Consider the following 18,008-nt stretch of genomic DNA (forward strand, 5'->3'; position numbering starts at 1 on the left):
AATGGTTCAAAAATAAACATATCCCAGTGTTAGAATGGCCAAGTCAAAGTCCAGACCTGAATCCAATCGAGAATCTGTGAAAAGAACTGAAAACTGCTGTTCACAAATGCTCTCCATCCAACCTCACTGAGCTCGAGCTGTTTTGCAAGGAGGAATGGGAAAAAAATTCAGTCTCTCGATGTGCAAAACTGATAGAGACATACCCCAAGCGACTTACAGCTGTAATCACAGCAAAAGGTGGCGCTACAAAGTATTAACTTAAGGGGGCTGAATAATTTTGCACGCCCAATTTTTCAGTTTTTGATTTGTTAAAAAAGTTTGAAATATCCAATAAATGTCGTTCCACTTCATGACTATGTCCCACTTGTTGTTGATTCTTCACAAAAAAATACAGTTTTATATCTTTATGTTTGAAGCCTGAAATGTGGCAAAAGGTCGCAAAGTTCAAGGGGGCCGAATACTTTCGCAAGGCACTGTATCGACGATGGGATTCTATGGGTCTCAGGTTTGGGGTCGAGGTTATTTTAATGTAGATGTGTTCTGAGAAGACCTTCATTGTCCAATGATGAAGCAAAGCAAACAGAACCCACACAAGCCTTCTCATAATCAGATTAGTAAAATACCACTTTATCTTAATAAATGTAACACACATCTGCCTAGAGTTTAATCTGAGAAAAGTTTGTCACATGAAAGACCAGAGTCAAAGAGTAAGGACACACTACAATCCATTAGGGGTGTGACCGTTATAACATTTAAACCAAATTGAATCGTTAACGTTAAGAAAAAAATCCCAAATTGAAATTGCAGTGCCGTTATCACAAAACTACCACTAACAGGTCCCGATCATCATCATAAAGGGGAGAATTGTAACATATAGGCCAACCTAACGCAACAATGGTGTAACGTTAGTAAAAGTGGATGCATCTTTCAAATGATTTGCCACGGATATAAAGCACTCCACAAATCATCGTCATTAAAATTTGGGGAAAAAAGCGCTGATTACAGGAATGATTGCAGTTGATAAGCAGCCAATGTCAGTGGCCTACTATAGTTGATAAGCAGCCAATGGCAGTGGCCTACTATAGTTGATAAGCAGCCAATGTCAGTGGCCTACTATAGTTGATAAACAGCCAATGTCAGTGGCCTACTATAGTTGATAAGCAGCCAATGTCAGTGGCCTACTATAGTTGATAAACAGCCAATGTCAGTGGCCTACTATAGTTGATAAACAGCCAATGTCAGTGGCCTACTATAGTTGATAAGCAGCCAATGTCAGTGGCCTACTATAGTTGATAAACAGCCAATGTCAGTGGCCTACTATAGTTGATAAACAGCCAATGTCAGTGGCCTACTATAGTTGATAAACAGCCAATGTCAGTGGCCTACTATAGTTGATAAACAGCCAATGTCAGTGGCCTACTATAGTTGATAAACAGCCAATGTCAGTAGCCTACTATAGTTGATAAACAGCCAATGTCAGTGGCCTACTATAGTTGATAAGCAGCCAATGTCAGTAGCCTACTATAGTTGATAAGCAGCCAATGGCAGTGGCCTACTATAGTTGATAAGCAGCCAATGTCAGTGGCCTACTATAGTTGATAAGCAGCCAATGGCAGTGGCCTGCTATAGTTGATAAGCAGCCAATGTCAGTGGCCTACTATAGTTGCACGGTAATTTGCTAAATAGAGGACTGCAAGCTCCATTTGACACGCGACTCGAGCTACTGAAACAGGTGCGTCTTTCTCATCAATATCGCTTTTCACCATTTACTCCTGTTTCAACGGGGTGTTATTCACTACATAATGGGAGTTGAGACATAGTGTCCACATCACTAAGGAATTAACATGGTCCACACACACCAACACAGCCGTGAAGAAGGCACGACAACATCTCTTCCCCCTCAGGAGGCTGAACAGATTTGTCATGGACCCTCAGATTCTCAAAAGATTCTACAGCTACACCATTGAGAGCATTTTGAGTGGCTGCATCACCGCCTGGTATGGAAACTGCCTGGCATTCATCTACAAGGCGCTACAGAGGGTAGCGCATACGGCCCAGTACATCACTGGGGCAGAGCTCTCTGCCATCCAGGACCTCTATACCAGGCGGTTTCAGAGGAAGGCCTTAAAAATTGTCAAAGACTGTTCTCTCTGCAACTGCACGGTAAGTAGTAACGATGCACCAAGTCTGGAACCAACAGGACCCTGAACAGCTTCTACCCCCAAGTCATAAGACTGCTAAGAGGTTAACCAAATAGCTACCTGGACTACCTGCATTGACCCCTTTGGCATTCACTCTTTTGACTCATCACATTCGCTGCTGCTACTGCCTATTATCTATCCTGTTGGCTAGTCACTTTACCCATATCCAAACTTTTCAGGACCCTGTCTTTCAAAGATAATTCGTAAAAATCCAAATAACTTCACAGATCTTCATTGTAAAGGGTTTAAACACGGTTTCCCATGATTGTTCAATGAACCATAAACAATGAATGAACATGCACCTGTGGAACGGTCGTTAACACACTAACAGCTTACAGACGGTAGGCAATTAGGTCACAGTTATGAAAATGTAGGACACTAAAGAGGCCTTTCTACTGACTCTGAAAAACAAAAAAAGAAATATGCCCAGGGTCCCTGCTCATCTGTGTGAGCGTGCCTTAGGCATGCTGCAAGGAGGCATGAGGACTGCAGATGTGGCCAGTGAAATAAATTGCAATGTCCGTACTGTGAGACGCCTAAGACAGTGCTACAGGGAGATGGACAGCTGATCGTCCTCACAGTGGCAGACCACGTGTAACAACACCTGCACAGGATCGGTACAACCAAACATCACACCTGCGGGACAGGTACAGGATGGCAACAACAACTGCCCGAGTTACACCAGGAACGCACAATATCTCCATCAGTGCTCAGACTGTCCGTAATAGGCTGAGAGAGGCTGGACTGAGGGCTTGTAGGCCTGTTGTAAGGCAGGTCCTCACCAGACATCACCGGCAACAACGTCGCCTATGGGCACAAAACCTACCGTCGCTGGACCAGACAGGACTGGCAAAAAGGGCACTTCAGTGACGAGTCGCGGTTTTGTCTCACCAGGGGTGATGGTCAGATTCGCATTTATCATCGAAGAAATTAGAAATTGGAGGTGTAGGGTTCGTCATGGTCTGGGGCGGTGTGTCACAGCATCATCGGACTGAGCTTGTTGTCAATCTCAACGCTGTGCATTACAGGGAAGACATCCTCCTCCCTCATGTGGTACCCTTCCTGCAGGCTCATCCTGACATGACCCTCCAGCATGACAATGCCACCAGCCATACTGCTCGTTCTGTGCATGATTTCCTGCAAGACAGGAATGTCAGTGTTCTGCCATGGCCAGCGAAGAGCCCGGATCTCAATCCCATTGAGCACGTCTGGGACCTGTTGGATCGGAGGGTGGGGGCTAGGGCCATTCCCCCCAGAATTGTCCGGGAACTTGCAGTTGCCTTGTAGATGAGTGGGGTAACATCTCACAGCAAGAACTGGCAAATCTGGTGCAGTCTATGAGGAGGAGATGCACTGCAGTACTTAATACAGCTGGCGGCCACACCAGATACTGTTACTGTTACTTTTGATTTTGACCCCCCCTTTGTTCAGGGACACATCATTCCATTTCTGTTAGTCACATGTCTGTGGAAATAGTTCAGTTTATGTCTCAGTCTTTGAATCTTTTTATGTTCATACAAATATTTACACGTTAAGTTTGCTGAAAATAAACGCAGTTGACAGTGAGAGGACGTTTCTTCTTTGCTGAGTTTATATATGTACCTATATGTACCTATATGTACCTATATGTACCCCTGCACATTGACTCGGTACTGGTACCTTGTGTACATAGCCAAGTTATCGTTTCTCATTGTGTATTAATTCCTTGTGTTATTATTTTTCCCGTAACGAAGCATTTCAAAGTTAGTCTACACCTGTTGCTTAAGAAGCATGTGACAAATACAATTTCATTAAATGTTCTATAGTTGACAGCATTAGAAAGTTGAAATTCTTCCCATTTCAACCAGGTGATACCCGCACGTGTTTTCTTTTGCCTTGTGTTTGATTTGTGAGCTTTTGTTAAACATGAAACAAAGTAGACCCCTAAACTAATGAATATGCTATTTGTCTTCATCAAAACCATGTTTTTGTTGCATATTTCAGTCTGGAACCTGTCTAGGTTGTAACCTATTATAAATGGCACACTAGCAGTTCGCAAAAAAATACTAAAATAGAGGAGACATCTATTATTCCAAAACTGCAGCTTGTGGTTGGAACACATAATTCCATACTTCAATCAAACAGTCCAGTTTGAATTTCTGATAAAGGTGTAATGATTGTCTACAGTTTGGTTTGACTGTTACTTTTGATTTTGACCCTCCCATCAATTAGATAGTTTTTTTAGACAGTCATTTCTGTAGCCCTATAGAGCTTGTGTATGCAGCACCCATACGCGTAGAGGGAGCGGTTGAGTGAGAGACACGCAACGGAGGGAAAAGAGAATGTAGGGAGAAGTTGGCTAGGTTTCTTTTTTGTTGTGAGTCGGTAATGCACATAACAAATGGAAGGAACACGAGTCAATGTGAATTAACGGCTGTCTTCAGGACAAAATTTCAGCTGCCCATTTGGGCACCAACGAAGCAGATTCCAGATGCCTAAAGACTCGTACACTGATTGCATCCAACTGTAAATAACATAATGTTTAAGCATTTTAATGCACGACCCCACTGAGCATTTCTCCTTAGCTAAGATAATCCATCCACCTGACAGGTGTGGCATATCAAGAAGCTGATTAAACAGCATGATTATTACACAGGTGCACAGTAAGTGTACAATAAAAGGCCACTCTAAAATGTGTAGTTTTGTCACAGAACACAATGCCACACATGTCTCAAGTTGAGGGAGCAATTGGCATGCTGACTGCAGGAATGTCCACCAGAGCTGTTGCCAGAGAATTAAACGTTCAGTTCTCTCCAACGTTGTTTTAGAGAATTTGGCAGTACGTCCAATCGGCCTCAACCACACACCACGTGTAATCATGCCAGCCCAGCTTCTTCACCTTCGGGATCGTCTGAGTGGGGGTAGGGGGGTGCTGAGGAGTATTTATGTCTGTAATAAATCCCTTTTGTGGGGAAAAACTCATTCTGATTGGCTGGGCACCCCAGTGGGTGGGCCAGTCTGACATGTGGGTGAGCCTATGCCCTTCAAGGCATATCAAGAAGCTGATTAAACAGCATGATCATTACACAGGTGCACCAATGCCCAGTCATATGAAATCCATAGATTGACTGATTTCCTTATATGAACTGTAACTCAGTAAAATCTTTGAAATTGTTGCATGGGTAATTTTCAAAAAACACTCACTTGTTGATATTTAGCTAACATTATAAAATCAATATGAACTAGAGGAGACAATGGCCTGTGCTTAAATGTTTATTTCATTACAGCTCATCGGTTTACATTGTGCTACTTTCGTCCCATCCGTCTCTCCTGTAACTTCTCCCAGGCTACACCCAAGACTAGCTAGCATGATACTTGAAACCTGTGCTGTCATTTAGTCACTAGATGGGTTAAGAAAATGATATACTGTATGTTTCGGACCTTAAACAACTAAACACAACTTTTCAACTGAAAAACACTTCCGGGTCAGTTTAAAAAAACAACTTACATCGCTCAAAACAACTTTTTGTTGATAACTCGGTGAAACATTGTCAGACTGGGCTGTTTTTTACAGGGAGGTTTTCCTCCACATTAGGAGCGTGTAACACTACATGACCAAAAGTATGTGGACATTATATGCTGTATACCATTAAGATTTCCCTTCACTGGAACTAAATGGCCTAGCCCGAACAATGAAAAACAGCCCCAGACCATTATTCCTCCTCCACCAAACTTTACAGTTGGCACTATGCATTGGGGCAGGTAGTGTTCTCCTGGAATCCACCAAACTCAGATTCGTCCATCAGGACTGCCAGATGGTGAAGCGTGATTCATCACTCCAGAGAACGTGTTTCCACTGCTCCAGAGTCCAATGGCGGCGAGCTTTACACCACTCCAGCCGACACTTGGCATTGCGCATGGTGATCTTAGGCTTGTGCGGCTGCACGGCAATGGAAACCCATTTCATGAAGCTCCTGACAAACAGTTATTGTGCTGACGTTGCTTACAGAGGCCGTTTGGAACTCGGTAGTGAGTGTTGCAACCGTGGACAGACAATTTTTACGCCCTACGCGCTTCAGCACTCGGCGGTCCCATTCTGTGAGCTTGTGTGGCCTACCACTTTGCGGCTGAGCAGTTGTTGCTCCGAGACGTTTCCACTTCACAATAACAGCACTTACAGTTGACAGGGGCAGCTCTAGCAGGACAGAAATTTGACAAAATTACTTGCTGGAAAGGTGGCATTTTATGATGGTGCCACATTGAAAGTAACCCGAGCTCTTCAGTATGGCCATTCTACTGCCAATGTTTGTCTATGGAGATTGTATGGCGGTGTGCTCAATTTTAAACACCTGTCAGCAATGGGTGTGGCTGAAATAGCCGAATCCACTAATTTGAAGGGGTGTCCACATACCTCCACATACCCGGGTCACCCTTATTTTATGACATTTTCTTATTTTTTTAATAGTAAAAATATATTTTTAAATGTAAAGAAAAATGATCTATTTGTCACATCCCTACAACCCATACACAGGCTGGCCTGGCCCAGTGAGGCTGAGCTGAGCCTGGGCCCAATGGATCAAAGGCAGGCCAGCTTAACTCCCTGAGTTCCTATCTGAGAACGCTCCGTAAGATGGCAAAGAGGATGTAACAGGCTGTCAGTCAAAGAGCCGGCAGACACGTGGATCTATTTACCCCTGAGCTGATCCTCAGCCCAGATAGCACAACCAGCACTGATTACCAACCTATATATGGAAGATGAGGTAACCCATATAAATGCAAAGAAAATAACCGTTCCAAGGGAAAATACAGTACAATACATGTAAGGAAGTATTTTGGGGTTCCACCACAGCTATGTTACTGGTTCTGAACTATTGAAGTCAGAGGCAGAATATTCCTTTCACAGAGGCTCACAGTAAGTTATTGTTAACTACACCTCAACAGTCACGACCAGGTAACACGAGGAAACACCAAGGTATGAAACTAAAGACAGTGAAATTCGGCTAATTTCTGGGGTAATGGAATCAGTTTATTTTGGACAGAATGAGTCCCTACTGAACAAGAGCTGCTCCTGCTGGTGTTAATGGAGCCGATCCAGGGGGAGACGTGAAACAGCTAAATGTTAACTTAATAAAACACTGCCTTAAGAGGGATACACATGACTCTGTGTGTGTGTGTCCTTGAGGGTACAAAAATCTAATTTCTCATTCATTTTGTTGTAGCATAATCTCTCTTTAGTGACTAATTGTCAAAGAGAAAAAGATAGTTTCTTTAAACAGATAGAGGAGGAATTGATGGGGGGGATGTTTTGCTCTTGTATGTAATAAGGTTAATGACCTGAGTGTCCCAGAGAGATGGAGAGTTAACTTGCAGGGATGCTTATTCAATCAGAGGAACCACAACCACCCAGAGAGAGAAAGAGTACACAGCAGAGAAATATCACCCATAACAAACATTTAGCTTGTTTGGGTCTATTTCACCACAGACACAACTTAGACAGGTTTTAAACTGAGCTTCCAGGTGAATGTCATTCACATCCACCTTGTGCTGTACGAGATGATGTGGTTTTGGGTTAAACACTATTCCTGTCGAGTCTTCTATTACCAGACTTTATTGGGAGTGGACTAGCCCGCAAGGCTGCATCCTTTACAGATTCACTCATTTTCTGGGGAGGAAAAAAAATATTTGTCATGTTTCAGAGTGTCAAATCTGTTTAAGTCTCCTCTAACTCAAGGGTGGGATTTTACTGGTTTGTTTTCATTTGTGTCTGTGTGTCTGCCCATTTCTTCCAACCCAGTACATTTTTATTAAAACCAGGCTAGCTATCACTTTGCTGTCCTTATAAATGTTCTTTTTGTTTTTACTTAACCTTTATTTAACTAGGCAAGTCAGTTAAGAACAAATTCTTATTTACAATGACGGCCTACATCGGCCAAACCCGGACGATGCTGGGCCAATTGTGTGCCGCCCTATGGGGCTCCCAATCACAGCCGGTTGTGATACAGCCTGAATTCAAACCAGGGTGTCTGTATTGACGCCTCTGGCACTGAGTGCCTTAGAACACTGCGCCACTCAGGAAACCCAAAAGCCCATAAACCAGGAGTGGCCACAGAGGTAGAATGGGCGCACCAGACCGTCCTGTCTTATCCATCCAACATATAGCTTGTAAAGGGTTAACAACAGGCCTCATGTACAGTGTGGAATGATCACACATTCAGAAACATGAGCAGAGGACAGCTCAAAATCACATCCCCCGATAAAATCCCTGTTCTGCTCAATTTCAGCCTCTAGGATGCCTTTGTTGACAAACAGGAAAATCGGAGTCCCAGATGTGCCATCTCTCACAGAGGAGAGAGAATCTGTCTGTTATGTAGCATGATAGGGTATCAGGGTAAGGCTGGTCCTTTCCTTGGGGGGCCCTAGAGAAGGCATTTGTGTGTTCTAATATGGTTGATACAGTGTGGTAGCGTGCTTTGACTGCCTTTGCTCTGCGTCTTGCAGCGCATCCCTCTCGGTAGGGGCAGAGGAGCAGGCTGAGTATAAACTGATATATTGTACAGACACCCACACTCTGCAAACGGAGCATTAGTCCTCATCATTGTGAACAGCAGGGTACAATGTGGTCACTAGGATCAAACTTACGTAAATGTTCAGTAACGTTATCCTCCTTCCACAGTTGACTGACACACAACCCCAACCCTTTGGCACCCCTCACACCAAACCAGACCAGCTCTCTCTAACACACGCCTGACGACCAGAATACCCCAAAAAGATCAGCTCAATCCTTTACAGGATACAAACATGGACCAGAACCAATAGCGATCATTTCAGGAATAATTTCCTTGGGGTGACATGGTTCATATGAGAGGCGCTATGTCCTTTCAGTTGAACAGTAATGTAACTGGAAACCATCCACTTATTATCTAGATTGTTGGGGATTATGTGGTGAGGCTGGGCTCTGTGTGGTGGAGATGGTAACTGATTTAGTATGCGCTGAAATGGGACACCATCTCTCTGTGACCCTGGGTGTCTCTCTGCCACCCACCCCCCACTGTGCTCCTTACACCCCTTGTCTGCTAATCGATCCGTTTGGCACCCCTAACAGAGTGTGTGTGTGTGTGTGTGTGTGTGTGTGTGTGTGTGTGTGTGTGTGTGTGTGTGTCTGGTAAGCAGATGGTCTTGCTCGTCGCATGTCTGCCACACAGCGTTCGTGTTACGGAGAACGCTTTGTAGCTCCAGGCCCTAGTCTGAAAGACATTATCGCTGTCCATCAGAAATGTATTCCTGGCTTCCTCCAGTCCAGCAAGACACTGGCGCTCCCCGGTCCCTCTCTCTCTCTGCATGCCGGCAGGGGCCACTGAGGTAATGTGATATCGATCTGTTTTATCCGATAAGCAATTTGCCTTTGATCAGCCCCAGAAACACTCAACAACTTTACACTTGGCCTTGCCATTATGGCCAGGGCCTACAAAGACTGCTCTACTTCCTCAAACATTTCTCTTAAACTGGCCCATGTGAGAGTACCTGTATCACAGAACTTCACGCCCTGCCCTCAGCGCTACCACACACCCACACACCACAATGATCCATACCTTAAAACTACCCTCACCATACACCTTTTTCAGTGGAAACTAACCTCCTTAGGCCTTAATAGAGGAGAGGAGGAGATGAGGAGAGAAACTTGTCTCTGGGACAAACTGTGCTATTAAAACCAGGGGACCTCAGATATCAACATGACATCATGTCCCTACAGGCTGACAAAAACACAGAGACAAACAGCCATAAATAAGTGGTCCTCCAGTGTTTTGCAGAGGTCTGCCAGATGTACATTTGAACTGCATGTTGTGACCAGAGACACTAGTGCATACTTAACAACTGTCAAGACACTGGTCTCCAGCAGAGTACATTTCCCTTAGAATTATCCATCGTTTTCAGTCCAGAAGACACAGAGCCACTCCTCACTCTGGTCTGGACTCTCAGATGGAAACTCAAGACATCTGCTTCACTGTCTTTATAATGACAAACAGTACCATATCTTTACACACATCATGCAGAGGGATGGGTCATGGGTGGAATGACTCAAACATTTTACTTCTCTTGTATCTTGCACAGACACAGATTTTTTCAACTAAACTACCAATTAATCTCCATGTTTAACCAATAACTGCAAAGTTCACCATTTTAATGTACGTAGGTGGAGCCAAGCATACATTTGGAACCCTAAATATTACAATTCCAGAAACGTAATCCAAAATATAAAATCTCACACAAAGAACTTCTCTGTTTAGAGACACTAAATAGTTGAACTGGGTAATTCCACAAGTGACAATTTGCGAGCGTTAAACTATGACATTAGCTATGATGTCAGTAACACTCATGCCACTGGGTTTTGTAAACATTTCCTTTGGCGTAAGCACCTTGGTCAACCCCAGGACTACCATATAACATCACTGCACGCTGTGGAAAACTCAGTCACACTAACCAATTATCTATTTATGCTCATTTGCATTTACACCTGTTTTATGCCAAGATTAATCATCTGGTGAATTAATACTTAATATTCTCTGGAATCACCTGTAATGTCCCCACCCCCTTCCACTTTTCAATGTAGAATGGAAGGATTTCTGATTGGGATTTTGAGACATTGAGTTTGGTGGAGGATGTCCCCTGGATGCCCATGACATCACCCGCAGTACTCTGGGGAGAAGTGTCCCACCCGCTCTGTCTGCCTGGAATAATGCTTGTGAATCAATCAACAGCTAAATTTCATGTTACTATGTGTTAGCCAAACAACATCCAAAATTAATGGGATGGCCATTAATTTCCTCATAAACAGGCCATACTATTAGTGCATTCAATGGAGCACTTTGATTGTTTTTCAATTCAAAGTGTGCTATAAATTCAATTATTAGAGTTAATACATAACCTCTCCAAAAGAGTTTTTACAATTCTGTGATGACCAGAGTGTCCAGTGAAACAGTGATTACCAGTGTCCAGTGAAACAGTGATTACCAGTGTCCATTGAAACAGTGATTACCAGTGTCCAGTGATACAGTGATTACCAGTGTCCAGTGATACAGTGATTACCAGTGTCCAGTGAAACAGTGATTACCAGTGTCCAGTGATACAGTGATTACCAGTGTCCAGTGATACAGTGATTACCAGTGTCCAGTGAAACAGTGATTACCAGTGTCCAGTGATACAGTGATTACCAGTGTCCAGTGAAACGGTGATTACCAGTGTCCAGTGATTACCAATGTCCAGTGAAACAGTGATTACCAGTGTCCAGTGAAACAGTGATTACCAGTGTCCAGTGATTACCAGTGTCCAGTGAAACAGTGATTACCGGTGTCCAGTGATACAGTGATTACCAGTGTCCAGTGATACAGTGATTACCAGTGTCCAGTGAAACGGTGATTACCAGTGTCCAGTGAGTACCAGTGTCCAGTGAAACAGTGATTACCAGTGTCCAGTGAAACAGTGATTACCAGTGTCCAGTGAAACAGTGATTACCAGTGTCCAGTGAAACAGTGATTACCAGTGTCCAGTGAAACAGTGATTACCAGTGTCCAGTGAAACAGTGATTACCGGTGTCCCAGTGATTACAGTGATTACCGTGTGTACCAGTGATACAGTGATTACCAGTGTCCAGTGAAACAGTGATTACCAGTGTCCAGTGAAACAGTGATTACCAGTGTCCAGTGAAACAGTGATTACCAGTGTCCAGTGATTACCAGTGTCCAGTGAAACAGTGATTACCAGTCTCCAGTGAAACAGTGATTACCAGTGTCCAGTGAAACAGTGATTACCAGTCTCCAGTGAAACAGTGATTACCAGTGTCCAGTGAAACAGTGATTACCAGTGTCCAGTGAAACAGTGATTACCAGTGTCCAGTGAAACAGTGATTATCAGTGTCCAGTGAAACAGTGATTACCAGTGTCCAGTGAAACAGTGATTACCAGTGTCCAGTGAAACAGTGATTACCAGTGTCCAGTGAAACAGTGATTACCAGTGTCCAGTGAAACAGTGATTACCAGTGTCCAGTGAAACAGTGATTACCAGTGTCCAGTGATACAGTGATTACCAGTGTCCAGTGATAACTGCTCCCGGGGGGGAAAACACCTGCTGTGACAAAACTTTGCAAATCATCCAGTGTGTTTATTGTTTATCCGGTAAATAAGTGAAGCTGTGCTGTTCCTGTGAAGGGACACTGGTAAATCAAAGAATATCAGGCTTGAACTTTTTACAATCTAGAGAGGCTGTCAACATACAGGCCTTTGACCTCAGCTGGGGGCTTCCTTTAAGGAGATTATTGACAGGGAGAGATGCCACGTTAAAGGTTTATTTACAGAACTAGCAGCCACATGAACAAAACGACACCTAGTAGTGTACAGAGACAACACAAGTCTTTCACAAATGTCTTGTTTTTACACAGTTTGTTTTACAGGACATGATAAGTGTCCTTCCTTTTTAACTGTACTTAACAAAACCTAACAGACATGCACTAGTCATACCTCTGTCTTCCTACCTGCAGAGAGGTCAAATGCCACTAGAAGGGAGATACTCTACCCCAATTAAAATACCCCCACTACTGGTTCAGTTCATACAGCATCATTTGTAAGCCCACACTATGCATTCCCTGTATAGTTCATGCATAATGCTACACTAACACTTCAAAGCTGTTCTGGAAAGAACCGTATGTATGCCCAACAAATAACTCCTCAATGTAAGAGAAAAAAAGTAGCCTTGTTGAGTTTTTTTTAATGGGAATAACTCACACTTTTCCTCAACTTTCTTTACACAAGAAACAACAAAAGCTTGGTCAAGTGAGTTCTGGGCTATAGAATGAGAGGACAGATTTACAGCCAGTCAGGGTCAAGGGTCATCCCGCTGTATGCTTTCTTGGAGTGGTCTTTTCTCTCTCTTCTCTCCTTCCTCTTTTCTTTCTTTGAGGTGTCCCCTCCGCTCCCACCCCTCACACTGCATTCCCCCACAGCCCCGCTCTTTGGTTTATTCTATATAAATACAAACAGCCTCATCCATGTTCCACACTGCCACACACACACACACACACCAGATACACACACTCACTCTTTATTTAGTGGCTTTGGAACCTATAGAGAGGGTGAGTAGAACTGAGCTAGCAATGAAATGGTTTCAGACTAAATCCTTACCTAAATAAGTAGGAATAGGCATTAGGTTAATAGATATTTAGTCATAGATAAATTAGCACATTATAAAAACAGTCAAAAGGCATTTGATTCCTTAATCATAGAGCCCTGATTAGGTATATATGACTGGAAAACGGGACATAATTAATTTAAATTGGATGGTGGTCAGTGATAGTAGTGATGGTCGTGATAGTGATTGATGCACTAGTGATTATGTGTGTACTTTGGATCTCAATGGCAGAAAAGCCCATGGAAAATCTTTTGTACTAAAAATCTGCAAACACAATCTAGAGATTAAGGGGATTGGGGAATGGAAATCACCATTGTTTGTTGGGAGCTACATAGCCTGAGAGGATGTATGTGGCATGACTGGAGTGAGGATTCAATCTCACATACAGGGAAGACAAGAGGAGAACAGGAAAGATCGGTGGGGGAAGACAAGAGGAGAACAGGAAAGATCGGTGGTGGAAGACAGGGGAGAGAACAGGAAAGATCGGTGGGGAAAGACAGGGGAGAGAACAGGAAAGATCGGTGGGGGAAGACAGGGGAGAACAGGAAAGATCGGTGGGGAAAGACAGGGGAGAGTCTAAGTGGGAGAGAGGCAAGAGCCAAAAAGACAAGTAGAAGTAGAGAAATAAAAAAAAGGGAGGGAGGGGTAGATGGAAGGAGTGTGACTGTGCCAGGTCTCTGCACTAGTCTGTTGGTAAGGAAACACACAGGAATGTGTAGCTCTCCAGTTCAAGGCAGTTTAATGAACATCCACTCTGAGACACTGTTACCATTCTGAGCTCTGGGGAGCAGGCTAGCGGGCTGGTAGGGTGGATCTGGTAGATTGGATTGGTCGATCTCACACCGTTTTACAGTTTGTGATGTTCAATGACAGTTGATGAATTTAACCAAACAATTAGGACAATATAGTTGAATTTGTCCAAATGACCGGTTATGGGAGGCCTACTGACCTGTATGGCTGCGGATGTGAACCCTCAAAGTTCCATTGCTGGCAAACTTCTGTCCACAATATGGGCAGATCTTCTCCTTTTCCCCTGTGTGCATCTGGAAAAGATCAGAAAACATCTTGTTTGTATTTAGGAAAGACAATTGGAACATGCAGTGGTACAACTTTGCCTCATTACAGAGCACTAAAGAGGACACTAAAGAGAGAAGCTCTTAAAGTCCAGTTAAATGCCCCATGGTTATATACCATTTACAAAGTATTTTTAATAAAGTGTTGGATAAATTATCAAAGTTGTTTAATATACTGTATATTGTCAACAACAACAAAACAGACTCAAAGTCAACCTCATGCAGGGTGAATTCAAGGGTGATCTTCTGACAAATATTTGATGTCAGTCATTTAATCAGAGACCCTGTTCAGCACTGGGAGCATCTACCCCCCTGAAAGACCAGACCACACTGCAACTAGACACTGTTGCTAGACACTGGTGTTCATGGGAACTCTACAGCTCTCCAATGGGAACTCTATAGGCTCTGAACTCTACAGCTCTCCAATGGGAACTCTATAGGCTCTGAACTCTACAGCTCTCCAATGGGAACTCTATAGGCTCTGAACTCTACAGCTCTCCAATGGGAACTCTATAGGTTCTGAATTCAACAGGCTCTCCAATGGGAACTCTACAGCTCTCCAATGGGAACTCTACAGCTCTCCAATGGGAACTCTACAGCTCTCCAATGGGAACTCTACTGCTCTCCAATGGGAACTCTACAGCTCTCCAATGGGAACTCTACAGCTCTCCAATGGAAACTCTACAGCTCTCCAATGGAAACTCTACAGCTCTCCAATGGGAACTCTACAGCTCTCCAATGGGAACTCTACAGTTCTCCAATGGGAACTCTATATGTTCTGAATTCAACATGCTCTCCAATGGGAACTCTACAGCTCTCCAATGGGAACTATACAGGCTCTGAACTCTACAGGCTCTCCAATGGGAACTCTATAGGCTCTGAACTCTACAGCTCTCCAATGGGAACTCTATAGGTTCTGAATTCAACAGGCTCTCCAATGGGAACTCTACAGCTCTCCAATGGGAAGTCAATAGGCTCTGAGTTCTACAGGCTTTCCAATGGGAACTCTATATGTTCTGAATTCAACAGGCACTCCAATGGGAACTATACAGGCTCTGAACTCTACAGGCTCTCCAATGGAAACTCTATAGGCTCTGAACTCTACAGCTCTCCAATGGGAACTCTATAGGTTCTGAATTCAACAGGCTCTCCAATGGGAACTCTACAGGCTCTCCAATGAGAACTATACAGGCTATCCAATGAGAACTATACAGGCTCTGAGCTCTACAGCTCTCCAATGAGAACTATAGAGGCTCTCCAATGAGAACTATACAGGCTCTGAGCTCTACAGCTCTCCAATGAGAACTATAGAGGCTCTCCAATGAGAACTATACAGGCTCTGAGCTCTACAGCTCTCCAATGAGAACTATAGAGGCTCTCCAATGAGAACTATACAGGCTCTGAGCTCTACAGCTCTCCAATAAGAACTATAGAGGCTCTCCAATGAGAACTATAGAGGCTCTCCAATGAGAACTATACAGGCTCTGAGCTCTACAGCTCTCCAATGAGAACTATAGAGGCTCTCCAATGAGAACTATACAGGCTCTGAGCTCTACAGCTCTCCAATAAGAACTATACAGGCTCTGAACTCTACAGGCTCTCCAATAAGAACTATACAGGCTCTCCAATGAGAACTGTAGAGGCTCTGAACTCTACAATCAATAAATTAATCAATCAATCAAATGTATTTATAAAGCCCTTCTTACATCAGCTGATGTCACAAAGTGCTGTACTGAAACCCAGCCTAAACCCCCAAACAGCAAGCAATGCAGGTGTAGAAGCACAGTGGCTAGGAAGAACTCCCTAGAAAGGCCATAACCTAAGAAACCTAGAGAGGAACCAGGCTATGAGGGGTGGCCAGTCCTCTTCTGGCTGTGTCGGGTGGAGATTATAACATGGCCAAGATGTTCAAATGTTCATAGATGACCAGCAGGGTCAAATAATAATACAGGCTCTCCAATGAGAACTATACAGGCTCTGAACTCTACAGGCTCTACATGGGAACCCTACAGGCTGACTAGTGGTTTCAATTAAGTCTTTCTCCTGGAAGCTGGATTAAAGAATACAAACGATGCAGGCATCTCATTAGAGACAAAGAGCCAGGAGGGTGAGGGGTAGGGTGGAGACCAGATAGATCTGCTCTGCTTGCATTCCTCTCCTCCTCCCGCTTTCTCCCCTTGCTCCTCAAACACACTCAGGTCAGTCTATTCTCTGAACACGACTGGGGGGCACTATACAGTGGGGCAAAAAAGTATTTAGTCAGCCACCAATTGTGCAAGTTATCCCACTTAAAAAGATGAGAGGTAGGTACATCATAGGTACACTTCAACTATGACAGACAAAATGAGAAGAAAAAAAAACAGAAAATCACATTGTAGGATTTTTAATGATTTTATTTGCAAATTATGGTGGAAAATAAGTATTTGGTCACCTACAAACAAGCAAGATTTCTGGCTCTCACAGACCTGTAATTTATTCTTTAAGAGGCTCCTCTGTCCTCCACTCGTTACCTGTATTAATGGCACCTGTTTGAACTTGTTATCAGTATAAAAGACACCTGTCCACAACCTCAAACAGTCACACTCCAAACTCCACTATGGCCAAGACCATAGAGCTGTCAAAGGACACCAGAAACAACATTGTAGACCTGCACCAGGATGGGAAGACTGAATCTGCAATAGATAAGCAGCTTGGTTTGAAGAAATCAACAGTGGGAGCAATTATTAGGAAATGGAAGACATACAAGACCACTGATAATCTCCCTCGATCTGGGGCTCCATGCAAGATCTCACCCCGTGGGGTCAAAATGATCACAAGAACCACACGGAGGGACCTAGTGAATGACCTGCAGAGAGCTGGGACCAAAGTAACAAAGCCTACCATCAGTAACACACTACGCCGCCAGGGACTCAAATCCTGCGGTGCCAGACGTGTCCCCCTGCTCAAGCCAGTACATGTCCAGGGCCGTCTGAAGTTTGCTAGATAGCATTTGGATGATCCAGAAGAAGATTGGGAGAATGTCATATGGTCAGATGAAACCAAAATATAACTTTTTGGTAAAAACTCAACTTGTCGTGTTTGGAGGACAAAGAATGTTTAGTTGCATCCAAAGAACACCATACCTACTGTGAAGCATGGGGGTGGAAACAACATGCTGTGGGGCTGTTTTTCTGCAAAGGGACCAGGACAACTGATCCGTGTAAAGGAAAGAATGAATGGGGCCATGTATCGTGAGATTTTGAGTGAAAACCTCCTTCCATCAGCAAGGGCATTGAAGATGAAACGTGGCTGGGGCTTTCAGCATGACAATGATCCCAAACACACTGCCCGGGCAACGAAGGAGTGGCTTCGTAAGAAGCATTTCAAAGTCCTGGAGTGGCCTAGCCAGTCTCCAGATCTGAACCCCATAGAAAATCTTTGGAGGGAGTTGAAAGTCCGTGTTGCCCAGCAACAGCCCCAAAACATCACTGCTCTAGAGGAGATCTGCATGGAGGAATGGGCCAAAATATCAGCAACAGTGTGTGAAAACCTTGTGAAGACTTACAGAAAACGTTTGACCTCTGTCATTGCCAACAAA

At 43.8% G+C, this 18,008-nt stretch overlaps 1 protein-coding gene across 5 annotated transcripts in view; it reads right to left on the reverse strand.

The window, feature by feature from the left end:
• LOC112251109 (PR domain zinc finger protein 5-like) overlaps positions 1–18,008 on the reverse strand; it is a 51,935-nt gene that overhangs the window by 11,024 nt on the left and 22,903 nt on the right. For all 5 annotated transcript variants that reach the window (XR_006083464.1, XM_042322232.1, XM_042322233.1 and 2 more), the window contains one exon: positions 14,308–14,401. Coding sequence is in view for 4 of the 5 variants with exons in the window: in XM_042322232.1 (XP_042178166.1) it covers positions 14,308–14,401 (94 nt within the window). In the remaining variant the exon portion in view is untranslated. The remainder of the gene's footprint in view (positions 1–14,307; positions 14,402–18,008) is intronic.

The sequence above is a fragment of the Oncorhynchus tshawytscha genome, linkage group LG05 (genome assembly GCF_018296145.1).
Source record: "Oncorhynchus tshawytscha isolate Ot180627B linkage group LG05, Otsh_v2.0, whole genome shotgun sequence".
Taxonomy (NCBI): Eukaryota; Metazoa; Chordata; class Actinopteri; order Salmoniformes; family Salmonidae; genus Oncorhynchus; species Oncorhynchus tshawytscha.